This window comes from Pholis gunnellus (genome assembly GCF_910591455.1).
Source record: "Pholis gunnellus genome assembly, chromosome: 7".
In the NCBI taxonomy this organism is placed as follows: Eukaryota; Metazoa; Chordata; class Actinopteri; order Perciformes; family Pholidae; genus Pholis; species Pholis gunnellus.
In genome coordinates, this window is record NC_136533.1 from 24864548 (window position 1) to 24887188 (window position 22641).

Genomic DNA, 22641 nt, shown 5'->3' on the forward strand with positions numbered 1-22641 from the left:
TCAAACGTCTGCTGGAAATTCTCTTGGCATAAGAACCCAAAAAACAAATCCTGCTATTTTTAGATCTCATAGGTCCATGGCATTTACAGTTGTGTATTCAAACTAGTGTTGCGTCATTACAACTGACACATGGGAGGGTTGTTTTCTGGTGGGATTTTGTGTCAATGACTCATTTGTATTTCTTAATGTTCTGAAATAAATAAACAAACAGATGAAGCGTGACCTACCATGCCATCACACACACGCACACACGCACACACACACACATAAACACGTTTCCATCCATGAAACCTTGCGCTTAAATCTTTGTGAGGACACTCACTGACATAATGCATTCCTTAACCATCTCAACTAAATACCTGAAAACTAAAAATGTCCTCACTTTTCATAAATGTCCTCACTCTGAAGGTCTAAAACAACAAACATGTACATAAATAATTCATGTAAGAAAGGATTTAATCGGTAGCAATAATTGCCTTGCTCAGCAATGTTTGTAAATGCGTTATGTATAGATTGATATATTTATACAGCACCATAGCACACACACAGCTCATGTTGGGTCAGAGGTGGAGAGGGCCGCTCTCCGGTTTCAGCGCTGTTTGTGTTTGGCGACATATTTGCAGGATGTCGTCAGCCTCTCTGCACTCAAATGTGCGTGTGTGTGTGTGTGTACGTAGTAAGAAATTTCCTAGGCCGCCCTCTCTCCGATGACAACAGCACGCGACCAGCCCTCACGCCCTACCTGCTGGGCTCCTTTCACTTAGGAAAGAGGAAGTTCAGGAACTAAATAGCGGTTCCATTTCCTCATGCTGCCGGTTTTTCCCACCTGTGCACCGACTCAATAAATAGCCGCCGGGTGAGCATGGTTGCTGTTAAAACACAAGCAGGTCCTCTTGTTAATAACAGTCAGAAGAGAGACAGAGGATGGACATGAAGCAGGTGAGTGGGACACAGACAGACAGGGCAGTGCTGATACTGGCCGCTCTCTATACTCGCTGTCTGCCTGTCTGCCTGTCTGTCTGTCTGACTGTTTGCTTGTCTGCCCCTCCACAGATTCTCATCTTTGGACTTTGTCTCGTGCCCGTGTGGACGTGCAGGATGAACCGGTGCTATGATGACAGCGAGCTGAGCGAGGCGGCGGAGAGGAAGCTGCGGAACTACTACCCGCAGTCTCTGGAGCTCACGACTGTGGCGGCGCCCGACTCACCCGTCTCTTGCCCCGTGGCGCTTTTCCCGCAGCAGCCGCCTCGGCACATCAGCGAACGGTCCCTGTCCCCCTGGAGATACGTGTGAGTATCCTCGTGACGCGTTGCACGCGTGTTTCATTGAAGACAGTTTTCAGATGCAGCACGTGAATGAAATCAGTGACTTTAAAGGGTTGAACCGCTCCATCAGGAGGCAAAGACACATGGAGACGATTTGAGGGAAATGAGTTCAATTCAGAGACTCTGACCCTGAACATAGACTTTGTGATGCGGATTAGTCTCCGTGATCAGGTGTGACTCTTGAGCTCGGGGGGACTTTTTGCCCCCCCGCTGGGATTGATTTGCTCCTCTGATGAGCTGCCAGTTAGACTGGAAACTCTCAATGAGCTCATAAGGTAGAAACCCCTTCAGTGGCTGTACCAGGAGGAGTCACAGTTCAGGATTGGCTCGAGGAAGTTGTGAGAACGAGATCCTAAAGTTTTTAAAGATACAAAATCATGTCAGCTTCAAATGTGGAGAAAACCTTTGTTTGCATGTGATGGCAAGGTGCAGCCATAAAACTCAGTTATGTGAATCTTCGGAGAAAAATCAATTCATATTTGCACAATATTTGCGCACCTCCGCGCATTCTTTTGACCTCGTATAGTGCTCGTGCTGTGGTGCACCTTGCACCAGGCTGTGCCCGCCGATGACGCGGTCGTGCTCCAGAGAAGGGAAAGTCCCCTCTGCATCCACGGACCGCAGCTCTGCCGGCACAATCATCCGCTGGGAATAACGTGGATTGCTTCACTGAGTAAATTCTGCAATCTGTAATCCGTTGCAGCATATTATCAGCCTGTTTGTCAGTGATTGGGGATTTTTCCTCTGCATTTATAGTTTCCGAAGCTTTCTAGTCCGCTTCCAGCTCTGATTGTCATCTGTAGGAGATCAGTGAGCAGCCGGAGATGTTTCTCTGAGGATTCATGAAGGTTCACAAACGTTATGATCCATGGCCGGTTTCATCTGTTTAGGAACTGCAGGGCAAAACAAACGGTGTAGTCTGTCACCTCCAAGTGTCAATCCCAGGCAGAGCACACGCTTGTGTAGCAGACTGCTCTCGGCCTGCTACTTGCACTTTACTTCAGTGTTTCCATTTTATACTACCTTAAACATCTATATCTATATCATATCCTACTTTTACTACATTACTTCACGAGACTAACTTATTTGTTTGACAGCTATAGTTAATTTTCAGAGTAAAATTTTGCATTGAAACGTTTATAAGATAATAACACATTGTTAAATATGACCTCTCACACTCTGGTTGGGGCCCCTACCACTAGTGACAAAGTGAAAACAGTGAATGAGAAACAATGTCGGGGCCCCTGATGGTCTGGGGTCCTTGGGGAGTTGGTAACTCAGCCATGATATGAGTCCATGAGGAAAGCATGATGTTATTGGATGTCACATGTCCTCGCTGTCTTTGGAGAAGCTGCTCACTGAGTCCTCTTGTTCCTTTCCAGACTCGTAACGAAGAAGGATCACTTTCCTTCCACCTATGCCGAGGCTGAGTGCTTGTGTACAGGGTGCATCCTGATCCAGGACAACAAAGCCCCAGTGGAGAGCCACAACTACAACTCCTACCCCGTAAAGCAGAGCAGGGTGTTTCTCAAGAGGGAGCTCTGCGACGACGGGAAGAAATACCATTTGAAGCCGGTTACTGTGAAAGTAGCTGTTGGCTGCACCTGCACCAGAGCCAACACCTACGACTAGAAGGGATCCAGCCACACCAGCTGTCTGGGGGGCACACTACACTTCATGCTGCGTTTGTTTTAAAACGCACTAAGTCCTCCGGGAAGTCGAACCTCGGGGTGTCAGGTCTGAAGGTGTGATTGGTGAGCCGACATCGGACAGCAGAGGGAACTTTGATCCAGCTCTCTGATGGAAGTTGGACTTCAGCCGACACCCCTGGGATCATTTATGAGGCTTTACAAGTCAAATCACATCAGCCTTTTTTATAGGCTTATTTATTGTCATAATGGATGACATCATAATTGATACATTTATAATGTGTTTTGTAGGATTTGTTTACAGCTGTGCCTAGTGCAGCTAATGTAAACTGGGTATTCACGATGTACGTCTTTTCATAATGATGGCCTCGTCATCGGAGGAAATAGCTATTGTATAGTTTTGTAAAATAATAATTTAACCACGTCTAATATTTGAATAATTATCTATTTATTTGGTCTGTTTTGTATTTGACATGTTTGAGCATTTGAAATATTTAGAATGCTAATGAGTGGATGAAGAAAACTTTGTATTTACATGTTGAATATCTTGGAGGGTTTGTCCCTGTGGGACTTAATACGTCTGATAAAGACCAAAGGTTTAGCTTCTTTGAAGCAAAATAAAGGAAAAATGATTTAAAACAAATTCTTCTGTTTCTCTATTCAAAGCTGATGTGCAAAGGTGCAAAAGTCCCAGATGTCAGTGGGTTTCGGTAATTTCCGGTTAGGGAAGCATGACTTTCCCTGAAGGATGACATAAGAGTCGGGTATTCCGACACATTTATTCAGGCTTTGCAAGTCATTTATGTGTTGCTGCTGGTGATATTTTGTTCAAACATGTTTCTAGTTCCTACACTTAAATTAATGTTCAATAATTATTATGAGTGATATGGTTATACCTCGAGTGATGTGAGATTCAGCAGATTTAATGGTCAGATTTCTGTAAAGAAGAATATAATAATATACAGTCTTTAACAAATCACCTCGAGATACTAAACCTACTCCCATTTAACATCATTCATTGATTCAATCCATGTGAATACAGTCTGTACTTATGATGCAATATAATATTATTGTATTATATATATATATATATATATATATATATATATATATATATATATATATATATATATATATATATATATATATATATATATATATATATATATATATTTAGTGCTGGGCAACAATTACAATTTTTAATCACAGTTAATCGCATGATTATTTTGCGATTAATCGCAACGTTCAATAATGAATTCAAAAGTAGTGTATTGCGCACTTTTATTTTAAAGTACTGCTATATGAACTAAAGGTCAATAACATTTGGTTTGCAAAGACTTTAAACGGTTCTTGTAAACAGCAGGATTCTCTTCACACAGCAGCGGTTCTATCTCTTCACTCTCTGTGCTCAGTGTGTGACGTCATGTGAAACGTTCCACTGCTGTGAACATGAACCACATGTTTCAGCACGTTTCATCACAATGTGTGTGTTGTGTCTTCATGTGAATGCAGCTCTCCTCTTCATCACTATGATGCTGTAACTCAGAGGTGATGAAGGTTACCCAGCGATGTCCAGTAGTCTCCAGTGAGAGCAGCAGCTGGTGCTCGTTGTAACGCCTCGCTGTTGTCGTCCTCTCCTTTTAACACAACTCGTGTGTTGTTCTTGTGACGGTGCGTCTTGAGGCTCATACCTGATGTCATTCGTTGATCCTAACGGTGCGTTCACACCAAACGAGACGTGAACGCACCGTGAGAGCGTTCCTCAGACCGACATCTTCCACAACACGAACCTGCAGTTTGTCTCCACTTCTCTGTAGCATCTGTTAGCTTGTGTTGCTTTAGTTTCTCTAAACTTCTCCCACGCGCTGCATCAACATAGTCTGAAGACTTCCTCCACCGCTGCCAGTGAGCAACGCACTTTCAAAATAATAATAAAAACGCGCAATAAAATAATTGTCGGTGTTAATTAATGCGTTAACTTGCCCAGCACTAATAAATAAATACAATATATATATATATATATATATATATATATATATATATATATAAATAAATAATCTTTCAACCAAGTCAAACAATAACTGTAAATTGTTCCATTTATTACTTTATCAAAGCAATTTCAACAAAGTGGTGACACATGAACACTTTCATTGAAAATGGTTTTGGATGTGTAGTTGCAGTGAGAGATCCATGAGCATCTGAGCGGAGACACCTTCACTTCTTTATGTAGCAAACTTCTTCTGACGGACCGGTGCAGGCAGCTGAGACATGATGTCCAGCAGGGGGCGCTCCACTACAACCAGAGACTGGTCCTCCAGTAAGCTCACACACATGAGGTGCTGAAAATCAGGGGAACAAACCATGTCAGAGAAATATTGAGCTTTTTTCTCAATAATCTGACAGAGTGTAGGTAACAGAGTCGTTGCTGGTTTAATCATTTAAAGATTATGGTTTTAGGCTGAAGGCAGATGTTTTCAGAGCGATATTAAATAGATATTAGAGATGAATTATGACCTGTTCTAACACTAGCTCTAAACACTTTAGTTTACTTTAATCAGTGCCAAAAAAAAAATACAATCATTTAATTCCTAATCATTTGAGTCGTGTGTTTTTATGCAAACAACCACTATATATGAAATCAGGTCAAAGGAGAACACAGAGAGCTTTTAGATGGCTTTTGGATGGTTGACATTATTGTTCAGGATGGCGATGATTGTAGATTTGTTTTTAACGCACTGGTGGTGATCACAAGGTCAGGAACCGGGAAGGAATAAAATGGCATTGCAAGATCTCTACTAAAAAGTATTGATCAGACTAAAGAACGTAGGATAAAACTTAAAGATGCTGATTGGTAACTGGCCGGCTGGACACAAACAACTGACGAGCGCAGAATCTAATGTTTTTTACAAGACGTGGTTAATGCATGGTTTCATTTTGGGCAACATTTGAAGTGAGAAATGTAGAACAAAGTGATTTTGTTGAAATATCAAATCTAAAGGTTCGATTTTGTTTCTTTTTTAGACTGAAGAATTTGTACACATGATGTGTTTAAGGATGGTCAGAAAGTCTGACAATGTCTGAAATGACAGGAGCTTTTGCCGACCGTCCTCGGCTTGTTGGAAAACAAGATGCCAGGAGTGAAATCTGGAAGTACTTTGGCTCCATTGCAGACAGTGAAGCAAAGCCCACTGACACACAGAGACCCGTCTGCAAAACGTTCAAAGCCACACAGACCAAAGGAGGCAACACGTCACACATGGCAAAGCACCTTTCAGACAGACACCCCCAACTGTTCAAAGAACGACAGGGAGTTTTCATTAATATCTTGCTGTAGGCTAATACTAATATTAATGCCATGTGTTAGGTGTTCAAAAAGCTGGGCAGGAACAAGCTGGTAAAAAAGGGAACCATACAGATGTTTTATTTATTACTATTATAGATAAATATACCAGAATCGTATCGTAAGTATCGGGTATCATGATATTTATGGCAGGTATCGTATCGACCCTAACTAGCAGAGCACTAGTTGAAGTAGAGCTCCTCTGGGCTCGGGGTTACCCTACCTGGAAGTTCTTGCATATCTTGAAGGCGTGGCTGTGTATGATCCTCTGTGGCTCAGGAAGACTCCTCAGTGTCATCTGATTGCAGAGCACATTCTTAGCTTCAGGGAGGGGCTGCATGTGGAGACATTACACAAAGATGTAGCATGAGGATTATTTAACCCGTCACTGATAAAGCTGCTTTTGTATGGACCTGACAGTTTGAACATACCAGACTCTGGTCGATGATACAGAACATGAACATGTCGTGCAGAATGATGTGAGCTGGATTTTTGGGATTGAAGGCGACATGGGTGATGGGGGTGTCCCTCTCCAGCCACAGAGAGTGCAGTCCTTGTTTCTGCAGCCTGCGACTCCACTCTGTGTACTCCTTCTGCACCAGAGAGTACTCAAAGATCTGACACACACACACACACACACACACACACACACACACACACACAGACACACAGACACACAGACACACAGACACACACACAGTAAGGAGACCTGGAGAGTGTTTCTGTCTCAACATTATCTCTGAGAAACTTTATGTTGTACTCTTCTTAGGATGTGGTGAGCAGAGCACATTATCATCAGATAAAGGGGTCTGATGCTGTGTTTACCTGCTGGTCAGCGTGCACCACCACCAGGTTGCTGGTGGTCGGGTGGATGGCTATGGCAGTGGGACACGAGCTGTACACTGGAACTGTACAATGAAGCTGCAACACACACAGACATTTAGCCGTTTACTGTTGCTGCTTTGGCTACAAATTGAAATTTGACCCGAGAGAGTTCAAACTCACCGTTAGCTTGTCGAGGCTGTAGACGTGGATCTCACAGTCCGTGTTTGCTGTAGCGAGCCATTTGCCGTCCTCACTGGCAAACAACAGGTGGACTGGCTGTCTGGAGCCTGGAGACCACACAAGCACTTGTTACACACTGAAGCAGAAGCTGCAGGGTGAGTCACCTTTCACTTTGTGTCATGAATGGAGTTCTCACAAAGAGGATTTGTTCTCTTCCACATCTGAAGCAAGATTCAACATCTCATAAAAATGAAACAAACACATTTTCTTGAATATTGGCCATGTGTATGAACACTGAGCAGCCTTACAGCCAACATACATTCATACATATAGACATTCCCTCGAGGCGTTTTCAGAGATATCCCTTTCATAAGAACGGGACTTATGTACAACCAGAAACATCTCAGCACAATAAAGTGACTGAATACGATCAGCTCAAAGTGGATTTAATGCACGACTATGGAGGTAAACAGTGTAAGTAGCATACAATGCTCATACATTCTGGTACGTGACTGTAAAGTGACCCTCGTTTTCACTAAAATGATCACTTTCCTGACTCTACGAGACTACAGACTGGACTCAGGCTCACCTGACTTGGGTTTTAGGGTACGAAGGTATCTGCACTCCGGCTGGTTGAGGGCGACGACGACGACTGAAGCATCGCTGGAGGAAGCAAAGAGTTTGGAGGAGTCTGTGGAGAAGCACAGCTGGTGGGCCGAGCGCAGGTCCTTAGGTAGTTTGGACACCTAGAGGGAGGAAGAGGAAGGAGACGAAGAAGAGTGAGCTTCATCATGGTCCTCATAAGCTACATGCACACAGTCTATTACAGTGGAACAATCACACATGGAACTTTACATGTAGCTCACGCTCTAACGAGGTTTGCTTAAGATCTCATATACGTTGATGTGTGAACACGGACTGATCCAGAGAGGACTATAAGGGAGCAGCAGTCCGTGTTGAGGAGCCCACCTTGGTGATGCTGATGTTGTTGTTCTGTAATCGGTAAAGACGGAAACTGGTGACGGTAGAGTATGCCAGCCAGCCGCCGCATGGAGACAGAGCACTGCAGCAGATGTGATCTTCTCCCTGCAGAGATCAGCACACAGTCAGCTCTCTGTTTCAACGTCCTCAAAACGCAAAGAAGACATATTACAGGTAGAAAACAACCAGGGGCAGTGAGGTCACCGGACTCATAATGGGGATGATATGGACCTCCACAACAAATGTCTAATTTTGAAGACTAGAAAATAGGTTGTTGTTGTGGTGGAATTATGTAAGAAAGTTTATCACACAAATAATGTGAGAAAGTAGATTAGTTTGTGTCGTACTCTCTACTGGAAACAGGAGACCAAACAGAGGTAGTTTGCATCAATATGCCTTCACTAATGAGTTGTACTCGTCTTCACCATCGGGAACAGGCTGTAGCCTCTGGGGAATGTTTTGGATATTAGTGAGTGATGCTAGCATTCATTTGGAGAAGTGTTTGTGTTCACTTGATAAAGAACATTACAATAATCACTCTCCTTTTAGCTACGTTTGGCTAAATGCTCCACTATGTTCACCACCACGTACTTCATTACATAGACGACAGGGAACGAAGGGAAGAGAGCGATGGGTAACAGCACGCTGCAAGCTAGTCGCCATCTTTCACTCTGGGTTCATTCAAGCTTTGTCACAGAAAATGTGATTTATGAGAGCACTGTTGAGGCTGGAAAAGCAAAACAGCCACTGTAACTAGCATAGATATATCTATAGATATAGATATATAGATATATATCTGTATATCTACATTAGCCAGCGGGTCTTATAGTAAAACCCAACTATATCTTGACCTGGATGCATGAGCCAGTATCAGGTGAATTCATGTAACCGTAGCTACTGTACATCGAGTAGTGGTGAGTGGATTGTGGCACCACAGCGCCGGCTAGTGCTGGGATATGGAACTGCACTCCCATCTATACATCTGGTACATGTATGCTCTCTGGCCCACGTTATTGATGAACTGCTGATTCTCAAAGAATCAGAGCAGCAATGAAAAACCATGTTCAATGACCTCGTGCTCACATACTAACAAAGCTGTTTATGTAACACTTAATACATACGAATATGTATCTGTATCAAAACATGCAGAAGAGGTGGAATTGTTTTCACGGTGTACTCGTGAAGATAAGGGCCTGAATAAAGACATGTTGAACACGGATGGTGAAGCAGAGCTAAGCTTCCACTGAGCCACACACACACACACACACACACACACACGCACCTTCCTCTTCAGCTGGATCAGCTTCTCTGGTTTCCTCTTCACAGGAAGACTGTCACCAGGCTTCCCTGTTATCAAACACAATGAATACAGTTCAGATCAAGACAATTGGTCAATATCGGTTTTGCTTTTCATGAGATCTCCTTTAAATTCCACCATCACCGCTACTGTTCTCGCATTCTACTGCATCACTATGCATGTGTGTGTGTGTGCTTTACTCACCATGTCCATCGCTCTCCCCGAGTCTCCACAGCTCCAAATGATCAGGGAACTGGAAGAGCAGCAGTCCTGCTTTCTTTGCACAACACACCAGGCTTCTCTACATGGAAGAGGCAGAGGTCAGCTCTGTGTCTGCACATGATCACATGATCACGTGATCACATGATCACATGCGTCGCTTTATTCTCGAGAGTAACCGAGAAAACGCCATAAACTAACCAGGCTTTGTAATTATCTGTAATTGAATGCATCATAAAGGAACATCCTGCAAACTATTTCATTTGGCTGCAAAATATTTACTGAAACCATTTTTTAAAATGTTTTAAGACCTCTGGTTCCTAAAGCATTGAGGAACCAGAGGTCTGCTGCGTGTGCACGAGCAAACACGGCGACCACGTTCAGAGCACGGAGCACCGGCTGGATAACCTCATTCTGTGGAGCCACACATCACGACCATAAAGTACACTTCATGCAGTACAATCACAAAGTATTCACTTTCTTATTATTATGTATTTTATCATGTTGCAGCCTTATGCTAAAGTTGATTGAATACATTTTGCCCTCATCAATCTGCACTCAATCCCCCATAATGACAAAGCCAACACAGCGTTCAAAGCCAGGACGCGTTTGGCAGCGATTACAACCGTGAGTCATCTCGGTGCAGCTTCTTCTACTTTATCAACATGTAACACCACCAGTTATACAATCTACTTTAAATGTCAATATTGAATTGATTACAAGACATTTGAGAGGTGGAGAGATATGGTTCTCTACTAAGTTTGTACTCACATGAGGGAAAGCTATTTTGCGCATGGCTGACTCCTGAGTGTTCTTCTCCACCTTGTCCAACAGGGGGCGCACGACCAGCTGGGTGTCCATACCTGACAGATTACAAACATCATCACGTGTCATATAACAAGTTCACATTTTAGACCGTGTACTTCATTGTGCAGTAAGTATTCCAGTGTTTAGGACAACTCTAAAACACACAGGGTGTCTTAACACTGAAATATCTAAACTCATATCAGCATTGTTGTAGATTTCACTTGGTTTATAGTAAAGACGATGCGAGGGCTCACTTGCTTTGTTTGCTTCCTAGTAGGATTGATAAACTTGTAACTTGTCCCTCTACTGTTAATATTCCATCTCAATTCATAATGTGACCACAAAATAAATATATACACTCCACTCAAAGGTGTGGGGTCACCTGCTACACTGAGTTACCTTCAGTCAGGACTATTTCACCAGAGACCAAACAAGATCGTTTGGGCCCCAAAAAAAAGAAGAAGAAAATGATTAAAACAGTGTTTCACGCCAACAGGGGAGAACTCTGTCGTTACCATTTCCCCTTAAAATACCGTTCCATGAAACGAGATCATTAATTAAGGACGTTTTGACACTGACCTCCAGACACCACAGCAGTGTCGGTATGGACGAGCGCCCTCACATCATGAGAGTGGTTTTTAAAGGTCCTGGTTCGGACCCAATCTTTATCCTGCCGGTCCACAGTGGAGGAGATGAACTGAAACTGGACGACCGTGCCCTCTGACGTCCCGGCTATCAGACTGCTCTCATCCTGTTAAATATTAAGGAAGGTTGACATCACTGGTTCTCTGTGGATGTGTACCTAAAACGGCCCTCAGGCCAGAGGTCATGTAATGTCCTAATACCTGAGAAACAGACAGAGCCAGGACGTCCCACTTGGTGACCAGGTGAGTTCTGACCAGAGTTCCTGTGAGTCCATCCCAGATCTGGACCTTTCCTGCCGAGTCACTGCTGATGATGGTGTGGTCAGACAGGAAGACAACGCTCCAAACCACCACCTCTTTGCTCTTGGAGGCTCCGACACCTCTCTCCACCAGCAGCCTGTGTGTGGCGCGGCCTGAAGTCCGCAAAAGCAAACCAACATTAATACAAGTTTACAATCATATCATTGGGGGATATTTTAGGAATACGTGGGAGTTCAGAGTCAACATTCACACATCTCATCTTCTAGTGTTCCGTTTGATGGTGGGCTCTGTGCCAATAGTTCAGGATCAGGTTGTATCTACGTACCCGTCTCAGCATCAAAGATTCTGATCATGTCCATCATGCCGGCAGCAATCAGTGTACCAGAGGGATGCCAGGAGAGCGATATAATGCGACCTAGAGGATCACATCAAACTAAATCAAACTCTGAATGTCACTAAGGGGGTCTTCACACCTGGAGTTCATTTGTTCCACATCAAGGGAAAAAACAATACATTGTTGCATTATAGTTCTGGTCCGGTTCCAAACAAAATGAATAATTATCAGTACACAAAGTTAAAACCACACCAGTGGTCCCTACTGGCCGTGGTTCTCTGTGTAATCTGTTTTTATAGTTTCTAGATCAAAAATGTGCTTTCCACATTTTGGCCACATCCAGGAGCTCAAATAATAAGAGTAAACATCTGAACACAGGCGTGAATTAATAAGGTAAGCACATGCATGAATATGAATTAATGAATAGAGCTGCCAGTTGAAAAGCAGAAACACCTCTGAATCAGCTCCTTCTCTTACCTTTCTGCCTGTCAAGGTTTCTTTGAAACTGAATCCTCTCCTCCAGTATTTCAAACATCTTCACTGTCCCGTCCTCACAACCGACCTGACAAGGAAAACATCCATTCAATGAATAATCAAAAGATAAAGGCTTCAATTCCAAACATTACCCTGGGCGGAAGAATGTGAGCATCGGGCATAGAATATCCACACGGGCTTGACTGACCGCTAGCAGTGTTCCCTTGCCACTGATGGTCCAGATCGGTCCTCCATAGGCCTCCACCGTGTACCTGGGCCTCAGGTTCTCCAGGTCATACTCTGTGATCTCTCCATTCAATCCGGCACTGAACAGACGTTGGCCCACCCAACACAGAGCCTCCACAGCCCTGCCCTCCTGTCCTGGGATGACCTGTACATCAGAAACAAAAACCGGTCTGGAGGTTATCCTCTACACATTAGTCTGAGGATACCTCTCTGATCCAGAGCAGACCGAGGAGACCTCTCCGATCCAGAGCAGACCGAGGATACCTCTCTGATCCAGAGCAGACCGAGGATACCTCTCTGATCCAGAGCAGACCGAGGAGACCTCTCTGATCCAGAGCAGACCGAGGAGACCTCTCTGATCCAGAGCAGACCGAGGAGACCTCTCTGATCCAGAGCAGACCGAGGAGACCTCTCTGATCCAGAGCAGACCGAGGAGACCTCTCTGATCCAGAGCAGACCGAGGAGACCTCTCCGATCCAGAGCAGACCGAGGAGACCTCTCTGATCCAGAGCAGACAGAGGAGACCTATGTCGATGTGTCCTTGGCCAAGACACTATACAAGTACAGGCCATTACCATTTCATACGGCTACATTAAAATACTACAGCGGTTAACTAGTTTATGTTTGATTGTTTGGCATTCTTCAGACTTTCATTACAAACACATGGAACTCCATTCATTCAGTGGACTCCAGCGTGCTGTTCGGTTGTTAATACTTTAGATGCTCCACACGTGTGGAGGCTGTGAGGGCTTCTTCTACCTTTTCTTGGAAGTAGTTGTCAGCGAAGTTGAAGATCTCCAGAGTTCCGTCAGTCCGGGCCACGGCGAGCCGCTCCATGCGCGTGTTAAACGCCATGGCTCGGATAGCGGTGGGCATGTAGTCGAAGAACCGAACCCGGTGCACCTTAAACTCACCCATTGTGACTATTGAGAGCAACACAAACAGGAGGCGGATTAAAGCGGGTCCGGCGGCAGCAGAACACGTCCGTTAAACCCGCTGTTTGGTAGCAAAACCAGCGACCTCACGGTCAGACACACCGGAGGACAACGAGCGACTCTTTGTCTTCACCGGGACTCACAGAGACCAGAACACGCCGTTCACCGCTGGGTCACTAAACTGTCTCCGCTCTTCACGCCACACGCTGGAAAACATCAGCGGCCACGTTGAGAGCCTTTGAACCGGTAGTGAAAAAAACGGAAATACGTCATCACACGGACTGTTCGCACTACGCGGGAAATACTGGCGGAGTATAAACACGGAGTGGACGGTGCTGGTTAGAGACACCACAACAGCTGTGTTGGGATCAGTTGGTTACTGTTACACGACAGGACGATGGTTCAGATCGTCATACGGTGAGAGATTTGTATTCATTCATAGACACGCGAGCGTTACTTCCTCTTTCTAATGTCTGGAGGACGTCCGCAGTGAGGTCACGAGTAAGATATGGAGATAACTCGGACTGTCCATCACTATCACATTATTCTTTAGAATGTGTCAACTCTGTATTACAAATGGCTTCAAATATAAATGAAGGTCTTCTTTATCACATGAACAAATAATAATGCACATAAAAATACTTTACTGACACACACACATATATAACGATATATAGAATTACTATAGATTATTATTTGAGGGGCTGAGATTGGCCAATATGTTTTCCTGACTATTAATCACGTCACTATTATGATATAATACAACACAAATATAAATCTTTTTTCAAAAGTTTTGAGGTGGGATGTTGACCCATGGTGAGGTGATTTAGTTCTATTGATGTCTGACATGAACAGGATACACTAATGGAAGCTGATGTTTGAGGGCGCTCTGCTGGAGAGCTCAGGGCTAATGGGACCAGCTTTGACACAACATCATGTTCTTCTGGAGATGAATGCTCTCCAGGTACGTTGAGCTGATGTTGGTGTGTATCACTGTCGGCTCTGCAGGGGCAGTGTGGATGGCAGCAGTCCTCCTGAATGGCTGATGGTGGAGCTGCAGGGAGAAATGGTCTCCAGACACGACTCTGGTCTGGCAGCCAATGTAATGGGAGACCTGCTCTACACCGAAGAGGTAAAGACTGAAGCTCACACTGGTGCTTTTCAAGTACAATTCTTGGCTTTTGATTGCAACCAGTGGCAACCACTTGTTAACATGTAACAAATATGCACAGCAATATGCGCACTCCAAAATAAATACATTTTTAATATTTCCTGCTTTAGTGATATTTAAATGTTGCTGTTGGAACCCATCAACACTCCACCTGTTTTACAGACAATGAGGAAGTAAATACGTTGTTTGATTGTGAGGAGAAACTAAGAGGAGATCATGGCATCATATGGCTGTGCCAGGTTCATCTTCACATATCTCAAATTCATTATTAAACACGGGAACATTGCTATTCGTCATTTTTTTCTCCAACCATGTTTTCAGTTCTATTTGTTTACAAACAACTATTTTCAGAATCGATTTTAAGCTAATTCATTTCTCAATTTATTGATTAATTGTTTGGTTGTATAAAATGACAGGAAACAATAAAATGCTCATGCTTGAGCTCAAAGAAAAGATATTAAACTGACACGATCATAGAAGAGGAAGAACATCAGCAATAGATAAGCTGGAACCAGAGAATTGTTGCTTAAGAATTACTTTTAAATTGCAGATTAACTTTCTGTCGACCAAAATATTAAATTAATGGACTGTTTTACGTATTATGTTTTCACTAAATTATTATAGATGATACCTACCCAAGAGCAGGTTGTCAATATGTATTCTCTGAAGGGTATCCACACCTCTTCATCACAACGATGCCTACGCTGTGTGACTCACCCATACAGCTAACCATGCTAATAGCACAAACAGAGCTAACGATGCTAATAGCACAAACAGAGCTAACAGTTTGAAACTGTTACAATTACTCAATCGATTCGTCATTTTTTTTTTAAAACAAAATTCTCAAACTCTGGTTCCAGTTCCTCACTTGTGACTATTTACTGCAGTTCTCTTTCTTACTGAAAGCAAAATGAAAATCTTTAGGTTTAGAACTGTTGATCCGACAAAACAAGCTATTTGAAAACTTCACCGTAGGCTCTACAATATTTTTATGGACAGTTTTCACTATTTTCTGCCATTTTCTTAATCAGTAAACCACCAGATTTATGGATAATGAAAATAATAGTTAGTTTTGGCTCTACTTGTAGCGGCCTTTCTTTGATTGCCAACTCTTGTCCTCAAGGCTCAATATGTATGCACATGTATGTTTTACCAGCCCATGGCACCGGCAAGTGTATAGATTCTGCAGAGGTTCGGTAGAGCCGCTGATCATCAGTTAATAGATTATTAAGTGTTCAAAACCTTGTTCTGCAACCATTAAACTTCCATGACCGTCGTATCAGACACTTCTGTAGGAGAACGGCTCCGCTCGTGTTGCTTTAGCTCTGAATGCAGCAGACGTTCATGTCTCAGCCGATGCTGTCAGTCTTCTCGTTTCACTCAGCTGTCTGTCTTTCCCCTCCACCAGGGGACGCCAGTGCTTATTGTAGGACATCATATTCTCTATGGCAAGCAGCTCAAACTGGAGAAACCCTTCGCCGTCCTCACCAAGCATTCCAGCCAGTTGCAGGATAGCCTGGGCAGCCATGACCACGACGATAGCAGCGAGGATGTCACACAGGTAGCTATGGAAACGAACCAGCAAGGACCCGCCTCCACCTCCTACACCGTGTCTGCTCTCATCAAACGGAAGCTGATCTTTAAGACGCGCCCCAAACCCATCATCACCAACGTACCCAAGAAGGTGTAGCGATACGGCGTTTCATCACGGGGTTGGACGAACTGATCCATCCCACCTGCTGGACACTACCGGAAGTGTACTTCAGCTAGTGTTATCTCTGATATGCAGTTTGAGACATTTGTTGTACAGTTGGTCAATACAACACCTCACCTTATTGATCATTACTGCCAAACTCTGGCCTGAACCGATTCCCAGAGAGACTTTAATGAGGCTATGAATGAATGTTGTATTGTTTTCCTGAGATCTGTAGAAAAAGTGAAATCATCAGAGTCTAAATGCAAACGGACGAATGACGGTGCGGATGGAATACTGATGTTTTCTGCAAAAACAAAAGAAAAAATAAAGAATATTTGAGATCAGCAGCTTCAATCCATAAGTATATAAGTCCCCACTGCGGGACTAATAAAGGATTATCCTATCATGTGTATATATACATAAGCGATACCCACAGGCAACATTTCCACCAGATGGCAATGTTATCCTTTTACTGTGACTGGATCAGACATCTCCACTGCAATGCATGTAGAACCACTGGACATTGTTACCAGATAAACTTGAGCAAATGTCCGCAGTGTAAACTGTGACAGCTCAATCATTTCATTCATGAAGAGTTTTTACCTGATATCAGTGCACCTCTCTATTCACCCACCACGTCTACTGGTACCATTTCCTATTTCCCACAAGGCATTGGTCATAATTGAATGTATTTTGTATGCCCGTTAGAGATAATCTATTGGTGGCAGGTCGTAGGCAGGTTAGGGAAATATTACCACATAATACACTTTCACTTTTGTTAATACTGCTTTGAAGCAGTATTTAGAGGTTTAGCGTATCCCACAATTCACCCTGTTCTACTGTGCTGTTTTGGTGGCAATGCTCCTATGAGCTGGTTTGAGGACCGACAATAAGCAGACATGATGTTTAAGTTGATCACATGCTGGATTCAGCATGAATATTATTATTCTTTTCCAAACACGACTAATTTATGAGAGAACCTCCACAGATGATTGATCTGTTCTATCTTGATGAGACCGAATAGAATCATAATAAGATTGCTTATCTGACACTGTCGAGATAAATATATTCCTTGATCAAGGATTTATCCGTCCTTCAAAATGAAAGAAACCATTCTTAAAATGTCTTAATGCTTAACACTGTGCAATTACTGGTAGTATGTCACAGAAGTATGCAACTCATAAATAGTGTGTTGGAACAGACCCAAGGCTCAGAGGTAGAGCCGCTCGTCCTTCCATCAGAAGATCGGCGGTTCGATCCCCGGCTCCTCTAGTCCCTGTTGATGTGCCCTTTGGCAAGTAACTTAACAGCTGAGGGATCAGTTTGGTGAAAAACATTCACAATATTTGTCTCAGTCTTCGAGCATACAGCATTTGACATGTTGCCAGAATATTTACAGCGTGCAAGTGTGTGTGTTTGTTTGATGAAGGCGGGTCCTATGCTGCGCTGCTACCCTGAAGTGAAATGCCATCCTGTTGGTACATGGTGACTGAAGGGACCAATTCATTCATCCTCTTCCCTCAGCACTCAGACACCTCCCACTTTTAAACAAACAGGCATTCTGGCAGCATGTTTTTAAAGTTCTTCCAAGAACCATGATGTCAAAGCTCAGTTATTTCCACCAATGACTGATATTACTCACATAACTTCAGTAAAACAGCTCTTATCTGTATTTACTCTCCATACTGGTTTGGAATGAAATAATAGTAGCTTTTTATCAAGAGGTCCTGTAAAGAAGTCCCCATTCAGATCAAATAAGACTACGTTTAGGAATGTGGGCATGATGGTGGTGATACATAGTGAGACATTAATATGGGGTGATATGTGGGGATAGTGAAACATTAATATGGGGTGATCTGTGGGATACATGTTGATACGTGTTGATACATGGTGCTGTTAGCAAATACGACTCAAGCCTATCTAGACATCTGACACCCTCAGAGTGGCAGTATTACAGTAAGAAACTGAAGCAGGTAACATGACATCAAGCTATATTTGAAAAATAAGTTACTGTGGTCCTTTATTGCATCTTCTCTATTTTTAAACACCAACATTTCAATGTCAGGCAGGCGTAAAAATACTTTTTCTATTGTCTCCACTCAGGATTTTTATGTAGAAATATTAAATGAACATAAAAACAGGTGAATGGAAATGTACACTTTATCCTGAGGATGGCACTTACAAAAAATAAATCCTCAGGAGACCATTAATATTTACCGATGTCTACAGCAAGTTGCATTGAAATCCAGCCTCTAGTTTTCAATATTTAGTACCTTGTGATTGACCAACTGTGGAAACTTTGCCCGGATGATGGTGCTCAACAAACCTACAGGAGCTCAGCATGTGAAATCATCCTCTGGGGACCAAGACACTCACAGCAAACCTCATGAAAAGACAGCCAGTAGTTTCTGAGATTGTTTTGTGTAGAACTAAGAGTAGGACAGACTTCCAATAATCTTAACAGGGTTAAAGGTGTTGAGTTAACTGGTGCGTCTGGTGGCCATACATACATATAATTGATGGATGTCATTCCTGTGCTCTGCCTACATTTCTTGTCTGCATCTCTACAGTAACTACTGAATGAAGGCAAAACGCCAAAAAATTGGGAAAGCTTGAGTTAGTGAAAGGAAGGATCTTTTTCAGTTTGCTATGAAAGTACTATTTTGCGCTTGAATAGCCTTGTCCTTCTGTAATTCTTCTTTAGATTTATACATGCTAAATGTATTTCCTACAAAATGCCCTCCACTACATCCTTGGGTGTAAAAGAAAAACTGTATTATTTGTCTGCTAAAATCAACTATTTATTATCCAGTTTCCAGTTTCTGACAGTTTCCTCACTGTTACATCAAACACATGGCAAAGGAATTCATGCCTCTCACTTCAAACTAACGCTGCACTCTCCAGCTCCTCAGCACCAGAGGCCGATTCAAAGCCAAATTAACTGTTCAATTTAGGCAACTGCTGCTTCATCCCAATTAAGAGTTTACATCCAATAACACGAGAGAAATTATAACAAAAGAAGATCGATCATTACAATCCTGTGGGTGCAGGATATTACATCTTAGTATTAATGTTTAAACATTGATGCTCTAGTCCGGTTAGTTTCTGTGAAATATATCTCTGTTTTTTTAAAAGTGAGCATACAATACAGTGAACAAAACAATGTCAATGTAGTCATTTAAATCACGCGGCATTCTCTATTTGGAATAAATGGGAGGACGGTGTCTGAAATAGGAAGCATTTTTAATGACTTTGGAAAATTCCAGTATCTTGTGATGCCCTGAGATGGAAGCAGCAGAGGTCAAGAAACAAGTCCTCTCGCATCGCTGGTTGGCCATCAGAAAGGAAAATCAAGCTTATATAACACAATTTCCTTTTTACTATCCGTCTATGTGTTTGAACTTTCAAGTTTAAATTCATACAGCCCACCCAAAATCAATCAATACGATTATAACCTAAATGGCACAAAGAGAAATGTTAAAGCAAAAAGACATCTGTCAGTGGAGGCACAGATATGCTGATGGTGCTCACACCTGACAAATGGACCAGTTCTTAAGTTTTTGAAACATACAGTACCTTCAAAACTAACTTTGTCTCTTTAAAAATATGAAAGAAAAAAAAAGCTCTTCCGCTCTTCTCTCGTGTTATTGGATGTAAACTCTGAATTGGGATGAAGCAGCAGTTGCTCAAATTGAATCAGTTAACTTGACTTTGAATCGGCCTCTGGTGCTGAGGAGCTGGAGATGCAGCTTTAGTTTTCAAAAGAAATCTCTTTGGTCTTCAGTCTTTACACTGTTGATGGAATGAATAAACAATGGTTCCATCTACTGTATAAAAGGACACAAATGTCCGAAGTTAAGAGAATAGTTTCCTTTAGTAAACTATACTGTTACATAATTTGACACCTTTACAATATATAAAAGTGACCACATACAAAATCTCTGAATCACTGAATGAAACTATGACCAGCTGGTGACTTAAACTGAGAATTAGTAAATGTACATCATTAAGTTACACGTTTGACACTGCACCAATACAGCAAACACTAAAAAAAAAAAAAAAAAACCCAGCATGTCACATTTTTAGAAACATTTGATTATCTGCTCATCTTAAATCATACTGCTCCACAAAATGCAGCTGCAACTGTTCATGGCTGATGAGAGTAAATGAAGTCTGGTCTCAGAGCTGAGGAACAGTCTCCGCTCTGAAGACTTCCACACTATTACATCCATCTGCATGTAGTGTGTGGCCCATACGCTGACGAAAGAGTTTTAGGTCACTGTAATCATTCCTCCTGTCCACACTGGCTGTGTAGCAATACCTTCCTAACGTAAATGGGGGATTAAGCATCCCTTAGCTGTTGCTCACACAGTGGAAACACAAAGAGGGATCTCATAGTGGAAACAACCCTCAATCTGTTGAAGCCTCGTATTCAGTGTTGGGCAGGAATCAGTAAAAATGATGGCGGTCTTGGGGAGTCAGAGAACCCTTGATTGACCTTTGACACCACCTGAAAGCTTAAACTTGAAGCATTGGTATTCATTATTCATTATTCAAACTGCTGGTTGCTGGTTGCCTTGGCTTGCATGAAATCTTGTAGCTTGCGTTTATGAGTCTGTAAGACTTCAGCATTAAACCGGACCACTAGGTAGGGGGGACCCCCGAATGCCATAGGATATTTTGCACACTGGCAAGAAGACATTACTTGGTAACCATAGACTGCATAAAATATGGACGTAGTAAGTAGCTGCTTGGTAGTAACGTGTTACAGTAACAAGTAATATAAGAATTACAATTTGAAATTCTGTTGTTTCTTTGACGTTTAGGAGTCAGCTTGTTTTCTGTCTGTTTGTTAATATCAGTTTGGTTTCTGTGTGTTCTGTGCAAGGGGCACCCTCTGGTGCTGAGAAATGAAGCGAGTCATTCCCCATAGACCTCCATGTTAAAATGCCAGGTTTACAGCAGAAATAAACACGTTTAAAGCCTGGTACAAAAATGTTTTGGTCTCTGTAGCTAATATTCTTGTTCATGACAACTGTCCGGGGAATTCATTTTTATATAACTAACCCTTTAAAATGCTATTAAGGCTTAAAGTTACGCATAATTGGGTGCTCCACCGGTGGGTGACATTCCAGGTCACAAGCTGCTAGTTGATATTTTATACAGAATACGGGTACATCCCAAGTCTCTTAATTGCATCCCCGTTTCCCTCACTTGCGTCCTTTCCTTGCGTCTTAGTCCCTCCCACCAGGGATGCATGGAGGAAACCATGCGAGGAGAGAGGAAACGAGGAAATATATTTTAAGAGACATGAGACGTCCTTTCCTCAGTTGCGTCACGTGAAGCGACGTCTGTTTCTGATGACGGAGGATCAGCTGATCACAGCTGGATCAGCTGTCAGTCGGTTTTAACAGCTGGAGAGACTTTTGATAGTTTGTGTCTGTTCACATGATCACTGTACTTAATAATAATATCTAATAATATTAATAACTGATAAAGACACACAGTGGTCATCACTGTAGAGGTGTTGTCTCTGTAGGCTGTTACGTCTTCAACAAACTGTGTTCTGTTTAGAAGCGCAGGATTGATTTCTACCGACGGAATGCGTCTGACTTATTTCTGACTTATTTGCGTCTGTACGTTTTGAAAATTGTGACTGTGACGTCATTATTAAATAAACCAGCATATGATTATGGTTTCTCTTAAATGATAAAACTCATCAAACCCGACACTCAGGAATGATCAGCCTCACGTGACTGAATGAAATGATGATACATGATGTAAAAAGCTCTCTCTGACTTTAATTGTTTCCATAATAAAAGTTATTGAGGGAAATATCAGATCATGAAAAGACAAATCTTTCTAATTAATGAAGAAAGTTGTTTGTGCTCCTTTTGTTGTTCAGTTTACGATGAACATATATTTAAACCAGACAGTGAATTAGAAAACTAATAAAATATAAAGCTTGAGTTTAATCTGCGATCTGTCTTCACTGTTTACATGTTGAAAAAGATCGTATCAGTCCGATCAGCTGCAGCATCCAATCACATAACTGATGAACAGTGAGGGGGCGTGTCGGCCATTAAAAGACTTCCTGGAAGGCTGTTCTCTCTCGTCCTCGCTCATGGCTCCTCAGAGATCCCTCCTCGCTCCTCACTCCTCAGAGCAGAAATAAGAGCTTTGGGACGGCCGGAGCAGAACAACTTCCAGTTCAAGGATCGAGGAGCGAGGAAATGACAATTGAGAGACTTGGGATG

General features: G+C 42.6%; 3 protein-coding genes across 3 annotated transcripts; 2 read left to right on the top strand and 1 right to left on the bottom strand.

Annotated features, from left to right (window-relative positions):
* Positions 1–930: 930 nt before the first annotated feature.
* Positions 931–2957, top strand: il17c (interleukin 17c; the record flags this gene model as incomplete). Its single annotated transcript, XM_079163576.1, has 3 exons — positions 931–939; positions 1054–1289; positions 2708–2957. The coding sequence occupies 3 exons, from the start codon at positions 931–933 to the stop codon at positions 2955–2957; spliced, it is 495 nt and encodes a 164-aa protein (XP_079019702.1).
* A 2099-nt stretch (positions 2958–5056) lies between these two features.
* Positions 5057–13750, bottom strand: utp4 (UTP4 small subunit processome component). The gene is made up of 16 exons (XM_079163586.1): positions 13342–13750; positions 12545–12727; positions 12340–12424; positions 11854–11943; positions 11469–11680; positions 11203–11374; positions 10588–10679; positions 9802–9898; positions 9583–9647; positions 8289–8405; positions 7909–8065; positions 7320–7426; positions 7140–7235; positions 6746–6931; positions 6538–6648; positions 5057–5313 (listed from the first exon to the last, which is right to left on the bottom strand). Exons 1-16 carry the CDS (start codon positions 13498–13500, stop codon positions 5197–5199), a joined length of 2046 nt encoding a protein of 681 aa, XP_079019712.1. The 5' UTR covers positions 13501–13750; the 3' UTR covers positions 5057–5196.
* Positions 13751–13796: 46 nt separating this feature from the next.
* Positions 13797–16718, top strand: chtf8 (CTF8, chromosome transmission fidelity factor 8 homolog). Its single transcript, XM_079162508.1, has 3 exons — positions 13797–13934; positions 14526–14649; positions 16097–16718. Exons 1-3 carry the CDS (start codon positions 13915–13917, stop codon positions 16376–16378), a joined length of 426 nt encoding a protein of 141 aa, XP_079018634.1. The 5' UTR covers positions 13797–13914; the 3' UTR covers positions 16379–16718.
* The last annotated feature ends 5923 nt before the right edge of the window (positions 16719–22641 follow it).

Excerpts from the sequence above, each read along its gene's own strand:
- chtf8 (XM_079162508.1), top strand. The coding sequence starts at position 13,915 with ATGGTTCAGATCGTCATACG. Across the intron at positions 13,935-14,525 it reads ATGGTTCAGATCGTCATACG|GGGCAGTGTGGATGGCAGCA; the intron begins GTGAGAGATTTG and ends TCGGCTCTGCAG. Across the intron at positions 14,650-16,096 it reads ACCTGCTCTACACCGAAGAG|GGGACGCCAGTGCTTATTGT; the intron begins GTAAAGACTGAA and ends CCCCTCCACCAG.
- utp4 (XM_079163586.1), bottom strand. The coding sequence starts at position 13,500 with ATGGGTGAGTTTAAGGTGCACCGGGTTCGGTTCTTCGACTACATGCCC. Across the intron at positions 10,680-11,202 it reads CACTGCTGTGGTGTCTGGAG|GTATGGACACCCAGCTGGTC; the intron begins GTCAGTGTCAAA and ends GTAATCTGTCAG. Across the intron at positions 7,236-7,319 it reads ACAGCCTCGACAAGCTAACG|CTTCATTGTACAGTTCCAGT; the intron begins GTGAGTTTGAAC and ends TGTGTGTTGCAG.